Source organism: Anopheles coustani, chromosome 3 (genome assembly GCF_943734705.1).
Source record: "Anopheles coustani chromosome 3, idAnoCousDA_361_x.2, whole genome shotgun sequence".
Classification (NCBI taxonomy): domain Eukaryota; kingdom Metazoa; phylum Arthropoda; class Insecta; order Diptera; family Culicidae; genus Anopheles; species Anopheles coustani.
In genome coordinates this window covers 4,360,089-4,385,860 of record NC_071288.1, presented here as the reverse complement: position 1 = coordinate 4,385,860, position 25,772 = coordinate 4,360,089, and the positions used below count along the sequence as shown (strand labels likewise).

The window sequence follows — 25,772 nt, the reverse complement described above, 5'->3', positions numbered from 1 at the left end:
AGGGGAAGATAGAAAAACGTTCAGTGTACGGATACGCAGAAGTTAGATAAGATATGCTCCCATAAATCGAAAACAATTTTAGAATTGTTTTGTAGCAAAGTTAGGCTTCTTTAAATGGCGAAGTAGACTTACCAGCGACACAAGTTTTGCAGGGCATCTTGGATGGTTCTATTGGTTGCTTTGGTTGCACTCGGAATACACAGGAAGCGTTGTTAGTTTTCTACCTCGGTGGTTGTGATTGTGCTGTTTGGTTTCGAGACTCGGCCTTTTATCCCACCGTATGTCTACACTATCACTGTCACCATCCGTGTGCAACATTATCGCCTCAGGGGGAGGATTGGACACGACCCACCACTTCAAAAGGTTCGATGCGAAACGTGCGCGCCGTGGTGTTGGGTGCAAATGTGCGATCCGCGATGAGTCAATGGCGCCGTTCGTTGGCTGTTTGTGTTTGCTCGGATTGATTGGACTGCTCGGGTGGTTTCGAGTGCATTCGATGTAAACAAGAAAAGAGGATAAACTCGACCCGCTGCGTAGTTGACGCGGAATTGAAAATATAAGCCATCTTTAGACAATTAAAAATCATCATTATAAAATGAAAGCTAAGCTAAAAACTTCCACGTGGAAATGGAAATGCGCCCGGTTCAGTCGGGCGTGGGGCGCTGTTTGCTACTTTGCTGATAATTGGGAAATTTGTCGTGGCGCGTGGTTCGAGGTTGTTGGCATCAGCGATAAATGGGCTAGGGTTAGGAAGCGGTAGGTTAAACACCGGCCTGTGAGGGTAACGGTTTGCCCAGCATAACCATGGTGATTTTGAACGCTTTTGCACACGACACTTCAAACGCCGGCCATCAATTGCAACTGGTTCGCGCGGCACGGAAGTGCACGCGAGCTGGCATACAGCGGCGAGCGCTTTATGTATAGTTTCTCCGACTGGTGAAAAGTATAAAGGTAATGCAGCCGAGAGTGCAGCTCATTGAGTATCGTCGTGCCTGATGAGCATAAGCTTTCGCCGGAGACACAGCATCAGTTTCAGAGCAACGCAGCCAAAGCAAGCAGTCGTGTTTGTGCCGTCGGAATACACACCCAGAAAAAAGGAGACTAACCAGGAAAGATGCCGTGCAAGTGCTGTGGAAATGGTAGGTGTCTAAAATATTTGTCTCCACCGCTGGTTCCGCTGGAATTTATCAACGTTATATTTTGCAGATTGCAAATGTACCAGCGGTTGTGGCAACGGGCAACCCTGTGCAACGGATTGCAAATGTGCTTGCGCAAGCGGTGGATGCAAGGAAAAATCCGGAGGATGTTGTGGCAAGTGAATTGTGCTTCGAATCTTTTTAGTACCACAACAGCTGTTGCACATCATCCTCTCGAATAGGCTGCCTTCGGACAGATCCAAATAAATATTTCCATGTACCACTAAAGTACAGCCACGTGTGTTAATGGAATATCACAGGATTGCTTCACTTGGTTACAATCGATTGTTATATAAAAATGATAGTACAGCTCAAAAAAAGATAAACTACGCACTACTCTAGCGACACTGATATCGTAATGATAAAAATTAGTTCCGATGCCAATTTTATTCAATCTACAGAGAAAAGACCCTTCGATTCAAAGAAGTCTTTTTCACAATGTTCAAAGTTAGTTTATCCCGAACAAATAGAACAATTAGATAAATAAATGAAATTGTGCCAATTACGAATTTCGTGCAAACAGTTGTTGTTTTGGGCAGAGAGAAGGCTTTTCTCACTATCTGCTCTTTTCTCAAAAATCAAATTCATTGTAGCAACACCGACGGGGCAATGAGTTTACCTCCTTCAAATCATCTTGGTTTTTTCTCCTCGGGAGAAAGAGAGGGAGAGAAACGACACACAGTGACAGCAGCAAAGTGCGAGAGAAATGTCAAACTTTTGCTGGAGTCTATGTCAAAGTTATGTTGTGTTGGTCATTCCATTGGTCGGACGGTGGTTCGGTTGCGGAAAGGTGGATCAGCAGCAACATAAGCTGCCGCGGATGGCGCAGTCTAAATTCGTGTAATACGGTGCGGGACGGTCATCGTCAACTTGGTCGCGTTCGATTCAGACGATAATCGACCGGGCAGATCCAGGAAAAACGCCGGAGGCATGGTGTCGAGTAGCTGAAGACCTCATTGCCATTGTTTATTGCGGGGGCCTCTAATCGCTTCTGATCTGTGATTCGCATAGAACAAAACTTTCCCACACAAGGTGTCAGGTTGATGACCATGCTCAATTAAAAAGTGCAAAATATGTAAAAGCTCCATCGCATCACAAGCTACGGTTAGTCGGTTCCGATACCCTCGAGAGGGCGATTTACGTGACAATAGAACTTCGAACACACATCACATTCAGCGAGACTGAACGGTGGACGGGAATTGTGAATAGAAAAACTCAAGACCTCGTTGTTGGATTATAACGTGGGCGAGAACAGTTTTCATCAGCATCAAAGGGTCAGAAAAAACACCAAACTATTCGATTGGATTATCAAATGCCAAATAGGCGATAATACGAAAGTGTCACATAAGAACCCCTATGCTTGCATTTATGTTCTGCAAGCAGAGTATTCAACACCAGCAAAATACCCACTCGATTGACGAAGCGGGCCAACGTTTCGCGTTATCGTTAAGTTTGTTTATTTAACGCAAATTAATGCAAATAACCCCTGCGGCACCAGTCTCGTACGCCCCTAGGAAACGGTCATTTTTATCAGCTGGAAGGACACTACACAGCGCAACCATAGCACACTGTGGTTTGGCTGAACTAATACATATTTTCCACGTCACCGGCCGGGAGCGATTAAAGTAAGCGTGGTGTTATCACATATACCGGGTATATACCGGTTTTTTTGGTACCGTGGAGAAGGCGTCAAATGTGCCTGGTAAAACGAGGAGCTGCCCAAAAAACTGCTTGACACGCAGCCAAACGGATTGAAAGAGGATTCCTACAAATCACGACGCAAGGAAACTTTCCTGGGAAGATGATCATCCGACAACTGATGGGTTTAAACCCGTGGGCCCGCGTGCTGATACCGTTCGTGTTCGTTTGGGTGTTGTTTGTACTGATATTCTACTCGAAGCTCAACACATCCGCCTTGGCGAGCAGTAGTAATGGCCATGGAGAAGGAGACGATGCCCTAAAACGGCTGGAACAAGCCCTGCAGCAGCTGGAGCAATCGAAGCGGATCGACCACGAGCTGCGACTTATGGTTGACGATTACCTTGCCGAAGCGGGACAATCGGCGGATCGCAAGCAGCGATTCATCGATGAGCTGGGTAATAAGCTGGACCAGGAAGCCCCTGGAACGGGCGCGTTGTCTTTGGCACGTTCCCGAAGCACCCCCACGCTTGAGTATGAACGATTGCGAAGGCGAGTGCAAACCAATACCCAAGAGCTGTGGAATCTGCTACAGTCCGAGGTCACGAAGGTCCAAAAGCAAGCGCAGCGTACGGCCCCGGAGCTGGTCAAACCACTGACCAGTTTCCTGTCGCTCGCGGCAGAACACAAGCGATCGCTGCTGACCGACATCGAGCGGACGCGTGCGGCCGATGGGTACGAGGTGTGGCGTCACCGAGAGGCGGCCGACCTGAGCGATCTGGTGCAGAAGCGTCTCACACACCTGCAGAACCCCGAAAACTGTTCCACGGCCCGGAAGTTGTTGTGTCGCCTGAACAAGGGCTGCGGGTATGGCTGTCAGTTGCACCACGTCGTCTATTGCTTCATTATGGCGTACGCGACCGAGCGCACGCTCATATTGAAATCGAAGGGATGGCGTTACCACAAGGCAGGCTGGGAAGAAGTGTTCCAGCCCATCTCGGATACGTGCCTGGACTCGAACGGTGCCTCGCATGCCAGCTGGCCGGGTCAGGCAAACACGCAAGTGCTCACGCTGCCGATCATCGATTCGCTCAATCCACGGCCACCGTACTTACCGCTCGCAATACCTGCCGATCTGGCTCCGAGGTTGATGAAGCTGCACGGCGACCCCATCGTGTGGTGGATTGGACAGTTTCTGAAGTACCTACTCAAACCGACGGGCGAAACACGCCAGATGCTGGAAAACGGTATCGAGAGATTGGGATTCAAGAAACCAATCGTTGGGTAAGCTCAACAGCTCGACCCAGCAAAATGTTGGATATGGTACAATCAAGTGGTTTCATTTTATTTTCCAGAGTACACGTACGCCGAACGGATAAAGTAGGCACCGAAGCAGCGTTCCATGGGATTGAAGAGTATATGATGGCAGTGGACGATTACTACGATCAACTCGAGTTGACGGAAAAGGTAGAGAAGCGACGTGTATTTGTAGCAAGCGATGATCCGAAGGTAAGTAAATTACAACTCAAAACAACGTAGTAAAACTGATAAATATTAACCTTCGTTCGTTTGTTTGGTTTTGTAGGTTATAGAAGAAACAAAACGAAAATATCCTCACTACGAAGTAATCGGTGATCCAAACGTGGCTAAAATGGCAGCGGTATCGACGCGATATACCGATTCCTCCCTGAATGGGATCATCCTAGATATCCACCTGCTTTCTTTGAGCGACTATCTCGTGTGCACTTTCAGTTCCCAAGTATGCCGCGTGGCATACGAAATCATGCAGAGCATGTATCCGGATGCATCCGGGCGTTTCCGATCGCTCGATGACATTTACTACTATGGGGGCCAGAATTCTCACAACCGTGAAGTGGTTCTACCACACGACCCGAAGGGTCACGACGAGATTCAGCTACGACCGGGCGATCTGGTCGGCGTGGCCGGCAATCACTGGAACGGCTTCTCGAAGGGTAAGAACATCCGCACCAATCAGGTCGGCCTTTTTCCGTCGTTTAAGGTGAACGATAAGATCGAAATCGTTGACCTACCGACGTATCCGGATGTGAAATAGTCCCGGTGGAGAAACGGATAGCTACATGTGCGGGAGTTGTAACGATGAATCCTATTTGTGTGGTATGCCCGAGATTCAAGTGCGTTTGCGTTGGTGAATGCTTTTTTTGTGTGCGTATGAATGTGCGAAAGGATTGATAGCTGTTGCGGAAGCGGAAGGAGCAAGCAAGGACAAACGGGTGAGGAATGAACGTGCTGCATTAATTGTGTGATATTGAGCGCTTTGAGTTTATAGACCAATTATTTGTTTTCTTTGCCCCCTAATTATACTTTCCTTTTGTTCAACTATTGCGTAATTTTAAGCTGGACGACGGTGCAAATTCAACAAATTCGTCGTGGTACGGGAACTGTAGACCATTTTGTGGGCCTACTTTAGCTTTGATACGATGTTAACTTTTTCCAATGCAAGGGCATAAATAATTATTGCAGTCAGGCAGTATACCGGGGCATTAGATGAAGAACATTGGAACATACGTTTAGTATCGGGTAAAGCAAAAAGATAAACACACTTTTTTCACACAATATACAATTATATTTGTGCAGCGGGCTCTAGTTGTTCACTAGATAAAACAGCCAACTTTGATAAAAGCACGCCAACAGAAAACAAAAACAATTCAATTCTAGTATCGAAAGGGCCAATTCGAACAAACAAATGAACACTGAACAAGATTTTAGATTGAATAAGAAAAACGATCGAACAAACTAGAAAATTAAACAGAATAAACAAGTAACAATGCGTGCGAGACGATAAACGTCCCGGGCATGACTAATATCGAACAACAAGTGAAAACGAAACCTGATCTTGAAAACCGCCGAAAGTGAACATAAATTGTGCTAACTAAGGAGCATAAACAAGCCAACAACATTCACCTATTGAAAGTATGATAAGCAATGTCTACTTTCCAGAATAAGAAAGTAGGTTTATTTATGGTAAAATAACACGTTGTTTTTTAAATGTAAGAAAGAAAGTGGTCCTTTGCACGGTTCTACATCGGGCGCAGTTTTTCAAATCCTAACCAATCCACCGGTAATAACCGTTAATGCTTTCTTCTGAAGGTCATCGAATCGGGTCGCAGGTGCTCAGTGAGTTCTGTTGTGTCAGATAACATCTCACGGATCGCGATATTTTGTAAATAAACAAATCACTCGAGGTTGTGCAAAGTGCAGAACGCCTAGAGAAAACACTATTTTGCCTAGTAAATTGGTACGATAGGTTCAGACAAGATGCTCTCGGCCATGATAAAAGATCATCAGGCTAAACAAGCCGCCAAGAAAGAGGAACAAGGTTAGTACTTCTCGTCTACAGGACAAATAAGTCTACATCAGTATGTTTGTTTTAGAACGTCGCAGGAAGGAAGCAATTATGTCCGCGAATGAGCTCACTCAAAATCTTGTAGACCATCTCAACGTGGGGTAAGTACTGTTTTGCAGTATTAACGAAAATCATGTGCTTTGATTATCATCTCCTTCGCCAGTGTTGCCCAAGCCTATTTGAATCAGAAGCGACTGGATGCTGAAGCCAAACAACTGCACGTAGGAGCAACTAATTTCGCAAAGCAGACGTCCCAGTGGCTTGCGTTGATTGAGAATTTCAATGGTTCATTGAAAGTAAGTGTAAACAATGTTGAGTTCGTTGATTAGAAGTACCTGGTTGCATCTTGTTTGTTCCTTTGCAGGAAATCGGTGATGTAGAGAATTGGGCCAAGACAATCGAGAACGATATGAATGTCATAACAACTGCGCTAGAAATAGCTTACAAAACGAGCAGAGAAAAGTAGATTGATTCATCTCTCGATAGCTGTACATTTTAGTTTTATAAGTTTTTTTATTCTTCATTCATTTTTGCCAATGCGTTCGATTTTGTGTAAATCACATGCGTTATGTTAACAATGATTGTGCATAATGCAGTGTAGGTAGTTTTGTACTGCGTCTATTGTTCGTACAAGTGGTTGAAACACATTCCGTTTCGTTTGTTCCCGAATGTAGAAAAGCAAGTTTTTTTTGAAAGATGTAACATGACCGTCATCCTCCATTGTCAGAATATAAATTTAAGGTTAATGTGTAAAGTCTTAAAACTTGAATAATATTTGAACTTGTTACGGTTCTTTCTCCTGCACGATGAATTATCAGATAAATATCGCAAGAAGTGGCATACGTGCCTCGTATTGTGTGCATGGGAAGAAGTCGATCTTGTGATATAAATTGAAAAACATGACAGTTATGAGGTGTCAATCGGCCCTGTCACAAGAATTCGAATGTGGAAAACGTGCGTGGATTTGAGCGAGCCAACCGCCGCAAAGTGGCGGTAGAGAAAGCGAGAGAGCCGTATGCATCAACATGGGAAAGAGGTTCAAGCATATTGGTCGTATGTGAAATCATCAGACAGCAGTAGCAGCAGCATTGCTAGCTCATCACACCTTGAAGTACGAGCTGCGAACAACTTACCACAAGTCTGGGAATCCTACACCTTCCTAGGCTAGCAACAGATATCGTCAATCTGTTTCCGTTCGGTGCAAAATTGATCCCAAAACGTATGTCCGTAGTCCGCCGTCGTTCGGGGACGTAGTTGAAAAAGTGAGAACAGTGCGTTTCGTGCGCGGCGCGTGAGAACGCATCCAAATACGGGGTAAATGCGAATTAGTAAATACAGTAACGAAGGTTCGTGATCTACTCCCCAAGGGGAGGTGCTATCCCATGACGAAAGGGCAGATCTTTGAATTTCAACAAAGCAGCCAATCCAAACAGCTCACAAAAGTATTCTGAAATGTTGTGTGATGTGTTGGAAAAAGTAGTCGCTAATGCGAACGAAAACTCCATCCAAAATGGTTCGTGGTGGCAGTCCGAAAATCGGCGTAGACGGAACGGTGGCAAAGAAAGGAAAGACAAAAGTGAACGAAAAAGTGTTGTGTGCGAAAAAATTGGAGCAAAATTTACGAGTACATACGGAGCGGCGATGGATGGAGAAGTTTCGCGAGTAAACTCTTTTTGTTTTTTGCAGCACCAGCAGTAGCAATACCGTTTCCTCTTGGTTTCCGCTATGCGCTTTTGCTATGCATTTGTCAGTGGTGACCTCGAAAGACGCAAACGGATTCGAATCCTTGCGATCATTTGTTTTTGCTGTGCTGGCGGACACACAGTGTCGGAGGGAAGCAATTGCTCGGGAACTTTCGCGTTGGAATGGAGCGCTGGATACAAACATATTCCTGCCAACATAAAACAGATACATCCCACCTTGTGTGTGGCAAACATCCGAAAACATGCCGAACGAAAAGCATACGTACCAAACGATGGTCTAGCAAACGCGTGCGGGAAAGGGGGACGGCAAGATTTACCTTGCACAGCGAAAACAACAATAACACCAGCAGCATCAGATTCCAGTAGAAAACGTCATCCGTCATGTTGTCCCCGGAGCAATACACAGATACACGACAAGAAAAGGGAAACACAATAGAAAGGCAGCGAATTGTCAAATCACATTACGAATGCACCGAAGTCGGAGTAAATGTTGGCCTCGAAACCGTGAGCTTGCATTCGATAAGGAGTTTCGGATGGTCAGATGTGCCAAGGGGGTGGCATGGGAATTCCGGATGTGCTCCCCTACGACTTACATCGTAGGGTCACGTAACTATTGCTATATGAGTCATTCTCAATGAGGCGCTTTCACGAAGGAGGATCATTTTTTGTTTACAGAAACTGTCCAACTTATTTTAGCCACTCCCGCTCTTTGTTGTTATCATCCTTTTTTGTACCTTTGTAATAAATGATTTTGGTATCGAATCTGCCTGCCTCTTGATAACGAACAAAAAGGCACCAAAGCCACATTATTATCCCATCCACCCCTCTGGTTGTGATTTGAGGTTTGATAAGCAAAACTGTGCTATTTTAAATTCATACCAACTTCGAACACATGTTTTGGTGCTGGGCCAAACTGTAGTTTCGGAACTTGTTTTATCAACAATCGTACCATATTTTTGTGGTTTCATTTTTCTTACAACTATCTTTTTCCTATTCAGGCGAAATTGTGAACGAAGCTGTATTGTTACAAGCCTCTCCTCCAAATTCGTGTGTTTATTTTGTGTGCTCCGAGATATCAACGCGCGTAAGTGTGGTTTCTTCATTAAACGAAAAAAGAAAAGAATGGTGAAGACAAATGTGTCAAGTGAATTTTGATATGTCGCCGTTGATGTGAAATCGTGTGAAGGGAATACAACAGTGTCGTGCGCCAAATTGTGCTGGTCATTGGCGAGACAAGAGTTTGATAGGAATGCTTGAGCTATCTACTACTGTGTGAGTGAATAAAGGGTTAGTTGAAAAGGGAAAAAAGTTGTCCAGCATCCAACCAGTGAACTGTGTTTGGAAGGATATGATCCTCGAAAACTTCCAGCAGTGAGCAGAAGTTTGGTTTTTGCTGCACTCGCGATCGCCAAGAAGTGACGACACCGCTGACAATCGTAGGGCCGGTAGCAATCAAGTGAGTAGCGGTGCTACCATCTACCGTCACCACCGTGTCGCTCCCCGGTGGCATCCAGAACGATCCCGGTCGGATCGTACGACCAATCCCTTCCTTCCCCACCGGGCACCATCCGTCGGGGCGGAGGCCAACAGCAACCATCACGACGGCGGCAACCAGCGTTGTGCCAGCGGTGCCAGCGAGGAGCAAGGCCAAACCGGGCGGTGAGTAATCGTGACTTCTACGTTAGCGCAACCCACGGGCACGCGCCTCCACCATTCCGTTGCGTACGCATCCTTGTCTCCACGCAGCAGCTTTGTCTCCGGGTCGGATACGTTGCTTGCTTTGTCACCACCAGATGATGCCGTTTACAGACGCGCCCACATCACTCGAAGGCCACGCTGTGCACAGTGGTTCTTTCCATCACGTTTGTTTCAAACGGCTCGTTTATTCGAATAAAGCGTCGTTTTATTTTGCTTAAATAAAAAAACTATGTCTACTTCGATTTAACAATTGTATATAACTTTTCCTAGAAGTTCACAAATCAACCTTAACAGCAAGATATATGAATTGAGTTTCTAGGTGCAATGAAAAGGAAAATATTGAAAATTGGGAGAACAGGATGATAGAAATACCTAAAGTCCACTTCCCGAAACCAATGTGCACCGGCTGGCAAAGGGAAACGAAGCTCGACTAGAAGACGTTCCCACCGTTCGTCTTACCATATGATTTCAGGATACTAGATTGAAATCTTCTGAAGCAAATTCAAGTCAAAAGCCAGTTCCGGTTTCATGCGATCATTCAGAGTTCAATTCGGTTTTTGATCAATGATTTGAACTATGCAAAAATTGACATTATTGTTTACTTTAGTTCTTCATCTTGAATCTTGAGAAACATATTTCTACAAAACAGGGAAGGGTCCAATATAACATGAAGTAGCATACGTTGTAAATAACACTACAGTTTTCATTTTTGCTTTGATAAACATTTCTGCGGACATGAATCATGAAATTTTCCCCAATTTTATCATATGATTTAATATTTATGTATGAATCACATCCTTCGATATAATGTATTCCGCAACAAATTAAAATTTATGTGCGTTCAAAAAATCGGCTAATCGAAGAAAAGTGTTGATGAATGGTTTTAGCAGCGATCGAGTGAAATCACTCGGCAACTTGTTATTCGTTTTAATGTCTCTTTTTAATACATTTCCCAATCTCCGACAAAGTTTCGCACGATAGATTATGGAAGAACGACCGATCAAGCTGACGAAGGTGATCGTTTGTCGTAGCACGACTTCTTAATGCTGCTTATGAATCATCTCCGATGCCGGGGGAAGTTGTCTCGTCTAGGACAGACAGAGGCTGTCCATTCCACTGGTGTGCGCTCTGCCCCCTCCTCATTGACTCATTGACAGGGAAGCTTTATCGCGCCGCTCCGTACGCGATCGTCCATTTCCTGTAGAGTTTTTCCTACGTAGTGATAAAGAAATCTCTACATGTTCTGATGGCGCTGGGGTTTGTCTGGGTGGGTGTGGTGCTGTGCCTGTGTTGTCATCTTTTTTATGAATTGCCCGGTGTTCGTCGGCATTGAAGAAGATTGCCGTTGGTTGCGTGAAGAAATCACTTTGCGTCTGATGGAGTTCTCAGCCCGGACGCTAAAAGGTCGTTGAAACGCTATGTAAGGAAAACAGATCGTAAACCGCTTCCTAATGTGGTCTGTCCACATGATTATTATTCAATTGCGATATCTATGAGCACAAGCAGGTGTCAAAGTTACGCCGAGTTCGGAAATTTTATTTTGCGAATTTGAAGGATCATATTTAAGTAATCAAGATTAGCAACAAACGCGTCCGTATAGCCATTGAGCCATTGCCATTGAACTCCTTACTCCTTCGCAACCTTCAAGCACGCAATGGCGTTACATTTTGAAAACAAATCAACCCCGTCAGACTCAAACCAGCTTCGCTGGGGCCGCGTACACACTGCTAGGTTATCTCTTCAACCTTCAAATTCCCTTCGGTTTACGCCCTAACTCCGATATCTACGGTGAGACCTCAACGGTGCAAGTAGTTAGCAGCGCTAGAAGTTGCTTCACCACCCCTGAACATGCCTTTACGCACTTGCGCCGTTATGTGGTGGCCTCCGGGGAACGATAATCGGGCGTTGGCTTAACAGCAGCAATAGGGTTGGCAAAACGTTCATGCGTCGATCGAACATAAAGTTGGTGGTCCGTGGTTTGTGCAAGCGCTGGGGTGTAAGACAAAAGTAATTTCTTTGTCGTCCCTTCGGATGACGAACGTTTCTAACTACACCAGGCGTTCGAGCAAGGCAAAGGCGAGAGGGGAAACCACGGTGGTGACTGTAGGATTGCCGGCTTCTTATCAACCATTCGGAACACGATAAGATAAATTGCGTGACCACGGGCGAGGGGGCTCTCCGAGGGGGAAAGGTTATTCATACTCGTTGCAAATAATCATACCATGTGGAAAATGTAACCAAAAAGTTAGTAATACGTCAATGAGTTGAAAACAGCGATCATCTGGTTGGTTTTTACACTGGAAGATTGGCATATTAGGTCCACCCACTTCTTCTAGCATTTACCCATCAGTGACAATGATAACATCCTAGTAAAAGCTATAAATTATTCACGTCAATATCCATTTGCCCTGAACACTTTCCCGGCTTAAGAGACCACAGTTTTCAAGCCAACAAATCAAGCCGGCGATTGACAAATATTGATAAATAATATCGTGCTCCACTTCCTGCGATTTCCGTTGCTTATCGAAATCATCGGGGTAGGGTAAAACCAGGACCACCAGGGATATTGCAAGAAGGTTTCGGTGTGTGCTGGCTGGCCTCTCCTTATCGCCAGTATCGCCCACAAGTGCCCTTATGTCGCAACCGAACCGAACCACCCTCACCTGTTCCGCAAACACAGATAAAACCACCAAGTGATAGGGTCGCCCGTAGGTGACGAAACCTCGCGATGCCTTTTTCCATCCTTTACATTTGCCATCACTGCTCTTATCACTGCATGGTGAGAGTGTTCCACCGGTTTATTGGAGCTTTGATGAATGATTTCTTTCCCAAAATTGGTGAGCTAGGTTCGATCAACAACAAACCCTGATGGCATGCAGCGATCAGTCGCGATTACTTGATCGTGTTACATTTAAGGAGGCGCCCTTTCTCTTTCCCTTCCTTATGTGGTAAAGGGATGTGTCGCGCGTGTTGTTATTGCTATAGTTGTTGATCTCCGATGCCGGAGTTACAGCCCCCCACACACACACACACACAGTTGGCATGTCCAATCTGAGAAGGTCCCGGTGGCGCTAAATGGCAATCAACCGATCATTGATCTGTTTAGTGATAACGCTGTGTAGTGTGTTTGTGAATTCATTTTTAGCAACTGTCATTTGGGTTGTTGTACAATTTTGTACAGCAAATTTTGATTAACTTCCAAAGCGTTGTAGTTTTTTAAATGCAGTATTTACAAATGAACTGTTTCATTCGTCGTGGGCCCATTCATGCACATCTGGGTTTGATTCTCCGCTAGCTGATGCGTTTATTTGTGTCCATTAGCGTGTTCCGGCTGACTGTCTATCAAACATAATGCACCTCATTTAACATGTGCTGGTTTGCGTCGGGTTAACTGACATTAGTTCTGTCCGGAGAACTGTGCATCTCACAAGCGTATTATGCATTCTCCCATTTTACAGCATCACAGAGTTCCAGATAGAGTTCGATTCTTCAGTAGTTTAATGCAAATAAGGCCAAAGAATGGGAGACAATTTAATGTTGTGCTTTTAAAGGGTTAGTGGACCAAAGTTGCTGGTCAAATGGGTCAAACACAGGGTGGTAGCGTAGGGAAATGGGCTGAGATCATTGAAAAACATACATACTAACAGGGGAAAAAACACAGTTTCCCAGGGGGTAAGGTTTTGTTATTTTGTGTTTGCGTGCCTTCGGTTAAATGGTGTACTCAGCAGCACACCAATATCTCTGCCTTCCTTTTTTCTGATATCGCTGCTCCGAGAGGAAGGGCGTCCGAAAATGTGGAACGATCTTTTTTCGCTTCTGCTTTGCCCTCTGATGTCACGTTTCGCTTTCCGTTGATGCGAGCCGCGCAATTCGTGGCCGATCGTGGAATCGATTGGAGTGGAATAAATGAGGTAGGAAAAAAAGGTGCACAATATCAGTAGATTTCGTTTCATCTCTACCGAAATGGAATGAGAAAAAAAAGAGGTCCAATGTTGGACTATTTAGGGGAGAGGTTAATTGTTGGTCACATTTGATTTAAATACCGGGTCGATGGGTGGGGTCAAACTGTTCCGGAGAAAACAACATAGCTACCCCCTGGGACTGGGGACTCCCTGTGATCTCCAGCGAAGATCCTCAAGTCGTGCGAAAAGCATCAATGAAAAATGGCGCGAAAAGGCAAGGATCAGCGAGCTAAAATTTCGAAAACTCACATGGCCCCACGGTGTGTGGTTGGTTTGGTCGGAAGGTCGTAAAATTTATTTCTCTTTTCTCCCATCGCCGCATAGATTATGCAATTTGCATACGACACTTTCCACGGCACACGGTTTGTGGTTCCGAGGCGAGCTAAATTATGTGCATTTCTCTCGCGTTGTGTTTGTCACAAATCGTCGGTTTTGAAACGTGACCTCTTGGTGAGCACTAAGACATGAGTTGGCTGGCCAGCAGCTCGGGGGTTGGTCGTCCGTTTAGGAATTTCATCCTGCAAGAAAGTTTTAATCTAATCTGGGGTTCGCAGTGACACACAGAGCGGCGGTCTTCCTTCATCGATTCATTTAAAAAGCTGCCTCATATCGGTGGCCCTCTGCCAAACTGTCGGACCAGAAGAAGGAGGTTTCCAGTGCGCCTCTAATATATTTTTTTTTGGCAGTGACATACTGCAGGAACTTGTACGCAAACGACGTGACGGGGAAAAACGTGATGAAAAACCATAATAAAAAGTACAACACGTGTAGCGCTCATCGTGTAAGCAGGGCGTTAAATAGGGCACACACTTGTTTTGGCATTGTTTTGTTTTAAAGACAACGTTTCGACATTCGGCTTATCGTGGGGGGATGGCTTATGTGGACATGTGTTAAGTTATGAGATAGTAAACAACATTTTAATAACATATTTTATCTTGTATAACATGCGCTTTAATTGTCTTTATTTTTCATTAAATCGTTCCGCAGCTTCCTGAAAAATGCCTCCACCGCCGCCGCCTGGACCACCACCCCCTCCAGGGCCGCCGCCACCGCCGGCGCCGGTTCTGAAGCTTGGCGGTGGTGCACCGTCGGCCGACGGTCGGAACGCACTGCTCCTCTCGATCCAGAAGGGCGCCAAGCTCAAGAAGACGGTCACGGTGGACAAGAGTGCGCCAATGATCCAGGGAAAGGTAACGGATCCGTCTACCCACCCCCCACCCAGGCAGTAGTACCCTGTATGGTTATTTTCCTGTGTGTTTCTGTATCTTTTCTTCAGCTGTCGTCGGATGGAGGAGGAGGAGGTGGAACAGTTGCGGCTCGGGCAAACAATCGAGCCCCGGGGCGGCCGTTTGCCGATGACACTGGAAACACCGCGGCGGGAGGTGGTGGAGTTGGTCAGCCGAAACTGGGCGGCCTGTTCGAGGGATTGTCGTCGATGCCGAAATTGAAGCCGGTCGGGAGCAGAACGCCAGGTAAGAGAAAGAAGTGGTAGCAGTGGGAACTGCAGAACCACGCCGTCCCCCAGTCAGGAGAGGGAAAGCAATCTGAAACCATGCAATATAGATTCATCCGAATGGCAAACAGCAGTACTCAAATACGCGACTCCATCGTACGGCATGACTGATTGTTTACTTCCGGTGGAAGGGATGGAATCGTGCACGGAACGGACGGAGTTTGGTCGGAGTTTTGCGATGACAGTGGTCAGTTTCGGTGATCATCTATCTAGGGACGCGAAGCTGTACCATTTGTTTAAGAATCTCATCTAATTTGTAAACATATCTTTAAGTGTTCTTTTTTCTGGACATTATAACTAAGTTTCTTTTGTTCTAATTAATTAACTATTTTTTTCTTTAACCTTTCTAGGAAGCTCCTCCTCACCGGGAGTGCCACAGAACAAAACTCCCTCGCCGGAGGCCACCAAGGGCTCGCCGATCAACAACGGTCGCCTAGGGAATGGCGGTGGGGCCGGCGGTTCCTCCGGACCGCTCGACTTCTCCGACGAGCTCGCGCAAAAGTTAACGCTCAAAAAACAGAAACAACAGCATCAAACGGTCAGCAGCAGCAGCAATATTACGAATAATAACGGTAGCAGTTATAGCAGTAGTGTTAGTAGTAACGCCCCGGCGATGAATCCTCCTCCACCCGTGCCGAACGAAACGAACCTACGGATGAACCGGGGACCACCACCGCAACCACCAACCCATCGGGTAAGGGCACAACGTTGGCCCCGCTGCGTGTGATTCTTGACAAACTGATTCTTTATTTTTCTTTCTCCCCTTCCACAGCCTGCCGTCGGTGATAAGTCGACGTTGGTCACCAGTCAGAAAAGGTAGGCCTCCAGCCCCAGCACGACCTATAGTGCAGCAGTCCCGGGTGTAACTCAGGGGCGGGAAACCTTTATGTTTATTATGCTTTCTTCTTGCACGTGGTTTTGATTTGGTTTTTCGTTTTCCCAACATGGGTTAGACCCACAGTGTGTGAGGGTCTCCTGGATTGACAACCCAGGCCAATGATACAATGATTTCACCTTTCGTGTCATCTCTTCGGGTTTGTAAAATGTGTGATTTATTTTTGTAAATATCGACCCCGCGTGAGAAGCATCATCATCGGCGGGAGAATCTTGGCGGGAGTCTTCTGTTTACAGCCCAAAAGGCGCACGAGTACGGGGTCTTGTAAAAAAGTGAAGCGGTTGAAATCGAAACCAACGCAGATTTACGCATCGGCATCAGCAACGTTGGAGAGGAAGTTTATTTTTAGCACATGTCTTCATTTTCCCCGCGAATCACTTCATCACCGTCTTTGGGGTGAACCTTTTTGTACCGTGTTTAGGCCAGGAGGAAGCGCCGAACCGGCGAAACCTTGGCGGGAAGGGCGTGTTTATATCTGCAGTTCGCTATTTTTAACACAACTTTTCACGATTGTGAAGAGATTTCGTGCCTATATAAGGCAATTTGCACCGATGGTTCTGTTTGGCCTCGCTTTTTATATTTAAAAAAAATGAATTTCTAAATTAAGTTAAGGCGTTTTGTTGCTTGATTTGCATTTGCAAGTTTTGGTTTAATGATTCAGTTTGACTGGTTTGTGTACACACGTATAGTTTGCGGTAGAAAATTGCCTTGCTTTTCTCTATAATTTGTTTCCCTGGATTGGTTGTTTGGTTGCTAAATTTCCTAATGTTCCAAATTCAATCACCCTCCCCCCCGTTCGCCGTCATTTGTACGTTATCATAACTATCGTGCATATAAATGTATCATATACCGTTTTCCCCTTTCCATTCCCGTTTTTTACCGCTTCGTCCTCCCTTTGCTGTCGATGATGACGTTTTGCCCGTGACCCGGTGGTAAGTAGCCAAGCACCCGCCACTCCCAATCACGTGAAGCCGGCGGCCAGCAGCAAACCGTCGTCGTTGTTGTCGTCGTCGTCGTCGTCCGTGAACGGACCGTCGACGAATAGCAACTCCATCACCAGTACCACTAGTCCCACCATAAACGCGCCGGTTGCGAACCGATCTGCCCTGTTCGGCGGCACGGCGACGACGGCAACGGCACCGTCGATACCACCATCCACAACATCGAACAGCAGTAATAATGTCGTGGGTAATGGCAGCGTTCCGTCGGCGACAGCTCCGAAACCGGTACCAAACTATGGCAAACCAAATCTAGCGCCGAAGCCTCCGGGCATGCAGCTGGCGATGGCCGGAGAGGGTGGCCAGAGTGGTGGTGGTAATGCGGCGACGAGGCCGACCGTCAGCCGGCATCAGAGCATGCGAAGTCCAAGGTAGGCGTAGTCCGTCGCACAACCTCGGTGGTTACCATGGAGATTGTTGCAGGTGGTATTGTAAAGTACGGCTGAGAGAGTATGAAGCGTGTAAATGATCGCTAGGATCTAACTCGTAGGCAGTACGAACTCTAGCTTTAGCTTTTGCGGGAGTGCTTCTGTGGTGGAGTGTATGGAGATCAGTAGAGATTGGTTTCCAAAAATTACTTATCACGAGTTCTTGTTCATTTTTAGGTCACCACCGGTCTCGCAAACTGCACCAAACTTCCCCGCTAACCATTTCGGTACGATGCGCGGTCCACCTTCGTCAGCGGCCATGTTTCAGTCGACGGATTCGATCGCCCGACCGACACGAGATGCCCCCGGTACGTTGCACCAGAAGGTGCTGGTTGGTTATGTGGGTTCAGAAATATAAAATTTGCTGTTGCCTTTCTTTCCAACTTCCAAAGGCCGACCATCGGGACCACCGCCAAAGCCACCAACGATGAAACCACCACCTCCGCCCCCTGTACGCAGCGTAAGCAACACGAACCTAACGCATTTGCCGCCCTCGCTCAGCTTGGCGCCCTCGCAGGACTCTTCGGGCCCCGGCACCGGATCGCCGTCAACGGAACCGTCGACCTTCGGTTCGGTGAACAACGTGTCCTCGCTTACGCTGGCCGATGAGCTACGGGCCAAAATGTCGGCGAACCTATCGGTGGCCAGCTCGTCCTCGAACTCCATCTCCACTGGCAATCTGAGCGTGGTTGGAGCCGGTGGCACACTGACGAAGGGAGGCAGTCTAAAAGCGACGGCAGCACCGCCCCTACCGCCTCACCGAACAAGCCCAGCCCCACCACCGCCTGTTCCGACGGCGTCAGCTGCAGCAATGTTGGTGAGTACGCGTCACTACAGCTCGAGCCTAGTAGCTAGGCTTAACTGAGTATGTTAGATAGTAGATAAGAGATAAGATAAAACAGTGTGACTACCGGGGGAACGTGTAACGTTTCGCACCCTAAAACAGCGTGCTAAAGTTTGTCCCTGTTCTTTGTGCAGAATTCCAGCGGCGATGCGCCAGTTCCGCCACAACGAATTTCGTCGATCCGCAATTCCGCAGGTAGCAGTTTAGCCTCGGCAACATCGGCGCTCGTCAACAACAGCAGCAGCAGCATCATCAGTAGTCAGAGTCATCATAGTCAGAGCAGCACTACGACGACGTCGGTAGTGGTCGGCGGTGCAGGAGGCCTCCATCGCAAGGACACCTCCCTAACGTCGGTTAGCAGCAGCTCGTCGACGGCCACTAGTAACAAAATGCCCCTGCCGGAGATCGACCTCGAGTCGAAGTACGCGTTCTATTTCCACAAGGTGACGGACTTCCCGCAGCCCATACCCTTTTTGAACGTGCAGAAGGTTTATCCGAGCGAGGTGCGCCAACAGGCGCAGGCAGTCCAACAGCAGCAGCAGCAACGGCAGTAGGGGAACGACCGGGAAAATACTCCAGGGTTCGTCAAGCCGTGAGGCGATTTAATGGTAGGTTGAATTGGTATTGGTTCACAGTAACGCACCTTCCTTACGATAGTCTTTACCAAACAATTTCAGCACATCTTTTACAAAGCAAAGCCGGGGTCAAACCGAAACATTGCAAGTACGCTAAGCATCCGGGAAATAACAGTATTCTTGGGTAGACAGACGACTAGACATGGCAGTGTTGAGCTAGTAAAACTGTGATTGGAAAGCTCAGCGCGTCATCTAACGCATCGGAGATGGGTAAAATAAAGCACTTCAAAGGTGAGCAAGCAGGCAAGAGGTGGCAGGAAAGGTTTAAACATGAATTATCCACCTTAGAAAGGTGCTGATGTTAATGCAGGTTGAACATCATTGTTCATCGATTGAAAGTTATGATAAAAAAAAACAGAAAGTTGAAAAAGTCAAATCATATCAATACGAACGAAAAGTAGTGGCAGTTCAATAACAAACAAGAAATAAGTAGCAATAATACACAGACAAACACAACCATCCTCCAAACAAATTCTACTTAATATAATACATAGTTGTCGCAGTAAGCCATTCGGCAAATGAAAAAAAAAAACAAACAAACCAACTTACTGAAACCCGTTCTACTGTGGTTTGAATCGGACTAATTAAAAATGTGTGTGTGTGTATATAGGAACACAATCAATCGGAATGTTGTTGAATTTAGTTGATTTTTCGTTTCAAAATTACGCTAGGCATTTGGGGCATACAATCGATCGAGCGAATGTTAAATGCGTGTATATTGAAAGTAAAAGCATCGTTATTGAATTCGGAACCGATAGATAATTTTCGATTGTATCGACCATTTATCTCTGTCCGCTCCGCTAGCATGCAGGCAGGCAGGCAGGGCTCGCGCTGTATACCTCTTTACTTTGTAGCAGAAGAACCGAAAACGTTCTCAACTCTTTCGCGAGCCATTATCGGAAACGTAACGTATTTAGTCATCTAATTAATCGCCTTGAGTCCGTATGGGAGGGAGAAAAAATCCGAGGATTTTTATTATGTGCGTACTGTGGCAAACGGAGGAACACATCCAACGCTGGGGGAGGACTATTGGAGAGCATACATAATTGTTTTTATTTTAAGGAAATAAAGCAAATTACCAAGCAATTATTAACGAACAGATGGGGATAGCGAATGGTGGATGGTGAAAGTTTTGCTGGTGCGGACATGCGACGTTCAGTGCGCTGAAAGTGATAAAACAAAGCAAGCATGCATGCCTGGCTGTGTGGTGAATGGGTCATGATCGTAAAAAGCAAACCGGACTCCACACGGGGCAACTGCAATTATCGCATTTGAAAAGTTAGACGGGATAGACAATTTTACCATTGGGGAACAATCATTGATAAACAAGGACAAATAAGACAAAACAGTGAGTGCGCGGGGGAAAACCACATCCCGGAGTGGGACACACACACGATATATGAGAGAATAGTGAGGAGCATAATATGAAAAAATCGTTCTATTTTATTATTCGTCAAATTCGTGAGTAGAAATTTCGCGCGCCTCGCAGTTTTCCGATAGCAGTTTTAGAGCAAAGGGGGAACTGAAGCGGAATGTTCAGTTTCTACCGTTTCTATTGAAGGCACAGTTGAAGCAAGTCACGGGGATGCACAGCAATTTGAAGGCGAACTCGTTCATTCATTCGTGTCTCTTTATTCATCCCAATTTGTTATTTCAACTTGTTGTAAATATGAATTAAAAAGACAACTATTTAATGTATGGTTCATGGATACCGAACGAATAAAAAATAAAATGTAACACAGAGGAAAGCAAAACGCTGGAGCTCGAGGAGGGTTCGGTACACAGCGATGCGATTATGAACAATAACGGAGAAAATAATACAATATCATGTATCAATGAGAGAAGCCTACAGTTTCCGGGATGATGGTGCTTTATTCTTCCGAAAAGACCCCTTTTCCAATCCACCAAAGGGTTAGAGAGTTTTCCACGTTAGATTCTTTCGCCGGGATGGGAGCGTCGGTTCCTGGCTCATCCTTAACTTCTGCGTCGGCCGTTGGTGTTGTGAAGTGATATTGCCCGCTGGCGGTTGCCATGATGGAAGCATTTGGATGGAAGGAAACACCGTTCAGGCAGTCCCAGTGCACGGGGAATTGCAGTTCTTTCGGTTCCCCGGTGTCGGTATCTTCACGAAGGTTCCACGCGTGTAGTATCCCGCGGGTGTCACCACTGACCAGCCATTGGCCTTGCGGGGAAAAGTCTAACCAGATCCGCTGATTTGTGGCACAGCACCGGCGAAGTGTTCTAACCGGTGTTTTCAGGTTTCTCACGTCCCAGAAATATATTCTGGAGTCTTTTCTCGCCCCGGATACGAATATCTCCTCCGTGTCGGGAGCAAATCCGAGCCAGGTTACACCCGCATTGTGGCTGTTTTCTGGCGCATAGTTGCCAACGGGAAGTGTTTCCCCGGAGCGAACATCCAGTACCGAGATGCTTCGATTCCACGAACCGAAAACGATCGTATGCGGCATCGTAGACGCGATGGTCATGCAGGACGCGGTCGACTTAGTCCGAAATGTGCTCTTTTCTCGCCCAGGCACATTGAGGTCGAACGACTTGATTGACTTTTTGTAACCCCCGTAGATGGTCGATCCATCGAGGGGAGAAAAGGTGAGACTTAGTGCCGCTTCCACCTCGTCGTACTGATCGTAGCCTTTATAGGAGCAGCGAAGTGCGCCAGTGAATGCGTCCCAAAGTTGTATCGGTTCGTGCTGGCGACTGGCGATCCAACAGCAGGTCTCCGGCCGGGTGCTGTTCATACCCGGATACCAGGCGTAGTCGTACACGAGACCGCCTTCTGGAACATGCACCGCTGAGGAAAGTATGTCTACCGGGCGATTCTCGGATACGACGTCCTTCCCGTAGAGATCGGTAGGAAGCTCCACGATGTGCATTCCATCGTTGTTGACCGCTGCGAGAACGCACGTACCATCCGGGGACCACCGGCATCCTTGGAGGTAGTTTTGTCGGGTGGCGCGATCCCATGAACAGCGGGCCACCTCTATAAACGCGGCGTCTTTGAAAAACTCGTCCTCGGAGCGCAGATAGCAGTCGGTTTCGGATTGAAGTTCTTCAGTCTGCATCGGTTCATCCTGCTCTGTGGATGGTTGCTCCGTCTCGTCGCAATTATTATCGCTCACATCAAGACCAGCAACATCACTTTCTTCAAATTTTCCTATCGGTTCGGTCATATTTTGCCCCGCGAGGAATGTAAACAATGTGTTATTTGTTTTGATCTAGATCAGCTTTCAATGCGAATCTAATTATTTACGTGCCTGGCAACACTGCACGTTGTTGTGACAGCAGACTGCTAAAAAGCAGCAGACTGCCTTTTCTGCAGCGTTTCTCATAATTTGGCAGCGAAAGTACCGCATTTACAAAGTCAACAAAGTTTGCTGCTCCCCCGGACGGAGGTACTACTGGACTAACTAGGACGAAGGGAAAAATGTTTCACGTGTCGCGTTTTGTCCTGCGTGGCCAGGCCCAGCTGAAGTCCTGCGCTCGGTTGGCCGCTTTCCAGTCCAGCCGCCACATTAGCACCAGTCGCCCGGTAAGTCAGGTGAAACTACCGGACGGTCCGACGTAGGAAAAATCGGAAAATTACATAACTACTGACTCTTCCAACGTTCGCCATTAAGCTGTCGTTACAATATGCATTGTTTAAACGATTTACGAGGCACGGTTAGCGCTAGGAAAAATAGCTATAGTAACTATGGATATGGATAGCAGTAAAATTTTCTGCTTGCCAACGGCTGACACAGCCTTCTTATTTCCCTTCTTTGGGGCAGACGCTTTGCCGGTGGTCTGCTGTATCACTTGATAGCAGTTGCGCTGTCCTTTTGAGTGATTGAGGATACTGTATTCGTTTTCGATTTAATAATAAGTTGTTCTTATCACACACTAAATTACGTGTGGTGAGAAACGTTATGGAAGAAGGGCCTGTTGTTAAGAAAGTAAAATTGGTGAGTTAGCGAAACCACAATATCCACCCCATTTGAGGTTATAGCAACAGCAGAGTCCTGAAAAAGTACTTTGATGTTCTCACTGCATCGATAGAATAGAACAACAATGAATGCAACCACAGTTTCCGCTGCAGCAAGGCTCAACCACAACACGCGATCTCCAAAACAAAAACAATCTAGCTAACTTTGCTCCCAGCCTCCATCTGAAGACTGGTTCAACCGCGGATTTGAAGCACTAGCCCAGTTGGCCACAAAAAGAATCGGACCATCTCATACCACCACCATGAGAAGGAACGAGATTTTGTGATCGTTTACTTTGCGGTTGTTGTTCGCGATTAAATACCTCGCGGTTCAGTTCACTTCAGTCCAGTTGCTTTGGAAGAGCGACGGTGAATAGACGTGAACATTTCTTTCGTCTGTCGTTGTACTGATTGGAGTCCATACTCGTGGCATCTGTGAAGTGCTGCATTAAGAAACATCAATTTCAGACTGTTTTGTTACATTTTACCGCCAATTAACAATCTTTTTATCGTGTGCCGTTCGATAAAATCGTTCGCGGATAACCAAACATGGATAACAAGCAGAATACGTTTATTATTAATGTAAATAAGATACACCTTGTTGCTAACAAGATCTGGGGTGCAAAGTGCGACGATCATTCGACGATCGTACGATCTGTGTTGTTATGCAGCTATAAAAAACATAGACAAAGATTGATTATCCTGAATATCATCTAGAATGATCGTTCAGGATGATGTAAGATTAATTGTTGAGAATGTTGCATAAATTTGCTGAAATATTTAATTCCATAGGGAACACGTTCGAGCATGCATTCAACGAAAAATCTAGATGTTATTACCTTTGATAACAAAATCAACTAAAAAACACTGATAAGGTTCACTTCGGTGGCGTGAATAATGATACTATATGTGGAGAACGCAGTTCTGTGAGTTTAACATGTCTATATTATTTTTTTCTTCACTCTATTGTAGGCAAGCAAAGATGTTGGCCATCGCACCGAGTCGGACACTTTCGGTGAGCTGCAGGTACCGAACGATAAATACTATGGCGCCCAAACGGTCCGTTCTACGATGAACTTCCCGATCGGAGGCCCGACCGAGCGTATGCCCCAGCCCGTTATCACTGCCATGGGGATCCTAAAGAAGGCGGCCGCCCTCGTGAACAAGGAGTACGGCTTGGACCCGAAGATCGCCGATGCGATCTCTCAGGCCGCAGATGACGTTATCTCCGGCAAGCTGTACGACGACCACTTCCCGTTGGTCATCTGGCAGACCGGTTCGGGTACGCAAACGAACATGAACGTGAACGAGGTGATCAGCAACCGAGCGATTGAGCTGCTCGGTGGAACACTCGGCTCCAAGACACCCGTCCATCCGAACGACCACGTCAATAAGTCGCAATCGTCGAACGATACGTTCCCAACCGCCATTCACGTGTCGGTTGCGCGCGAGCTGACGGGAAATCTACGTCCTGCCATCCAGACGCTGCACGATGCGCTCCAGGCAAAGTCGAACGAATTCAAGGATATCATTAAGATTGGTCGCACGCACACGCAGGATGCTGTCCCGTTGACGCTAGGGCAGGAATTCAGTGGTTATGTGCAGCAGATGGCCTTCGCTCTCGATCGCATCGAGGCTGTGCTGCCACGCGTCTATATGCTGGCCATCGGAGGAACGGCCGTCGGTACCGGGCTGAACACGCGCGTCGGATTCGCCGAGAAGGTGGCGGCCAAGATTGGCGAACTTACTGGACTGCCGTTCGTATCGGCACCGAACAAATTCGAAGCGCTAGCCGCGCGCGACGCAATGGTGGAGGTTTCTGGCTGTCTGAACACGATCGCCGTGAGCTGCATGAAGATTGCGAACGACATTCGATTCCTTGGCTCTGGTCCGCGGTGCGGCCTGGGCGAGCTAAGTCTTCCCGAGAACGAACCCGGTAGCTCGATTATGCCGGGCAAAGTCAATCCGACCCAATGCGAAGCGATGACGATGGTGTGTGCTCAGGTGATGGGCAACAATGTGGCGGTTACTGTTGGTGGCTCAAATGGACACTTTGAGCTGAATGTTTTCAAGCCGTTGGTCGTCTCGAATGTGCTACGATCGATCCGACTTTTGTGTAAGTTCTTTTCCAAAGAAGATAGTTAGTCAGATAGTGTCATCCTCTGGTGGTTCCTGATTAATACAATTTCTCTTTTCATATTGTTCACAGCGGACAGCGCGCGTACGTTCACGAAGAACTGCGTGGTTGGCATCGAAGCGAATCGGGCCAACATTGACAAGATCATGAACGAATCGCTAATGTTGGTGACCGCTCTGAACCCACACATCGGCTACGATAAGGCTGCCAAGATCGCCAAAACGGCGCACAAGGAGGGAACGACCCTGAAACAGGCCGCCCTCAAGTTGGGCTACCTGACCGAGCAGCAATTTGCCGAGTGGGTACGCCCGGAGAACATGCTTGGCCCGAAGTAAAAGGAAGCTCAGGTCAGCTTCTGACGTATGGAATGGCGCAATGTTTTGGAAAATCACATCAGTTTGAATAGGAAGAAGGCGTTATTTATTTACAACACGCGAGTGTGTTCATTAGACATTGAATAAGTGATATAGAAAATTTGAGAAGAACGATTGTCTTGACGGAGTGATGTTTCTGAAAGATCGGAGATGTTTGTAAGGTAAGCGTCTTGATTTTTAAAAGGTTTTCTGGTTTAATCTCGGATTTTAATGGTTTTTGGTGGTGGGGATTTCAAATGTGAAGTACTTTTCTGGTTTCCATTCGTTCCTCAGATGTCTTTATGCGTAAACAGCTTTTGTGATAGAAATGGCAATTTTCCCATGGTTTCTTGAACTAAGAAAGTCTATTTACCTTGAGCGTGAGTCATGCAACATGTTTTATGTTGA

At 46.7% G+C, this 25,772-nt stretch overlaps 5 protein-coding genes across 10 annotated transcripts; 4 read left to right on the top strand and 1 right to left on the bottom strand.

Annotated features, from left to right (window-relative positions):
• The first annotated feature begins 1,972 nt into the window (after positions 1-1,972).
• LOC131260985 (alpha-(1,6)-fucosyltransferase) lies at positions 1,973-5,119 on the top strand. Its single transcript, XM_058262854.1, has 3 exons — positions 1,973-4,118; positions 4,190-4,343; positions 4,420-5,119. Exons 1-3 carry the CDS (start codon positions 2,998-3,000, stop codon positions 4,906-4,908), a joined length of 1,764 nt encoding a protein of 587 aa, XP_058118837.1. The 5' UTR covers positions 1,973-2,997; the 3' UTR covers positions 4,909-5,119.
• Positions 5,120-6,049: 930 nt separating this feature from the next.
• Positions 6,050-7,004, top strand: LOC131258620 (biogenesis of lysosome-related organelles complex 1 subunit 1). The gene is made up of 4 exons (XM_058259973.1): positions 6,050-6,192; positions 6,248-6,320; positions 6,383-6,515; positions 6,584-7,004. The coding sequence occupies exons 1-4, from the start codon at positions 6,132-6,134 to the stop codon at positions 6,683-6,685; spliced, it is 369 nt and encodes a 122-aa protein (XP_058115956.1). The 5' UTR covers positions 6,050-6,131; the 3' UTR covers positions 6,686-7,004.
• A 186-nt stretch (positions 7,005-7,190) lies between these two features.
• On the top strand, positions 7,191-19,491 carry LOC131261496 (protein enabled homolog). 4 transcript variants are annotated; one of them, XM_058263547.1, is made up of 11 exons: positions 7,191-7,438; positions 8,921-9,581; positions 14,570-14,772; positions 14,859-15,054; positions 15,446-15,789; positions 15,868-15,911; positions 16,931-17,359; positions 17,594-17,724; positions 17,809-18,233; positions 18,395-18,868; positions 18,938-19,491. In XM_058263547.1, exons 3-10 carry the CDS (start codon positions 14,581-14,583, stop codon positions 18,812-18,814), a joined length of 2,181 nt encoding a protein of 726 aa, XP_058119530.1. In that variant the 5' UTR covers positions 7,191-7,438; positions 8,921-9,581; positions 14,570-14,580; the 3' UTR covers positions 18,815-18,868; positions 18,938-19,491. The 4 variants fall into 4 exon arrangements, with proteins under 4 accessions (XP_058119530.1, XP_058119528.1, XP_058119529.1 ...); XM_058263545.1 differs by having other exon boundaries at positions 7,191-7,533; XM_058263546.1 differs by having other exon boundaries at positions 7,191-7,565.
• Positions 19,492-20,344: 853 nt separating this feature from the next.
• Positions 20,345-22,083, bottom strand: LOC131261497 (telomerase Cajal body protein 1 homolog). Its single transcript, XM_058263549.1, has one exon. It carries the CDS (start codon positions 22,081-22,083, stop codon positions 20,767-20,769), a length of 1,317 nt encoding a protein of 438 aa, XP_058119532.1. The 3' UTR covers positions 20,345-20,766.
• A 151-nt stretch (positions 22,084-22,234) lies between these two features.
• LOC131260954 (fumarate hydratase, mitochondrial-like) lies at positions 22,235-25,443 on the top strand. Of its 3 annotated transcripts, none has more exons than XM_058262855.1 (3): positions 22,235-22,442; positions 23,847-24,990; positions 25,084-25,443. In XM_058262855.1, the coding sequence occupies exons 1-3, from the start codon at positions 22,338-22,340 to the stop codon at positions 25,344-25,346; spliced, it is 1,512 nt and encodes a 503-aa protein (XP_058118838.1). In that variant the 5' UTR covers positions 22,235-22,337; the 3' UTR covers positions 25,347-25,443. The 3 variants fall into 3 exon arrangements, with proteins under 3 accessions (XP_058118838.1, XP_058118919.1, XP_058118998.1); XM_058262936.1 differs by lacking the exon at positions 22,235-22,442 and adding an exon at positions 22,760-22,854; XM_058263015.1 differs by lacking the exon at positions 22,235-22,442 and adding an exon at positions 23,346-23,456.
• The last annotated feature ends 329 nt before the right edge of the window (positions 25,444-25,772 follow it).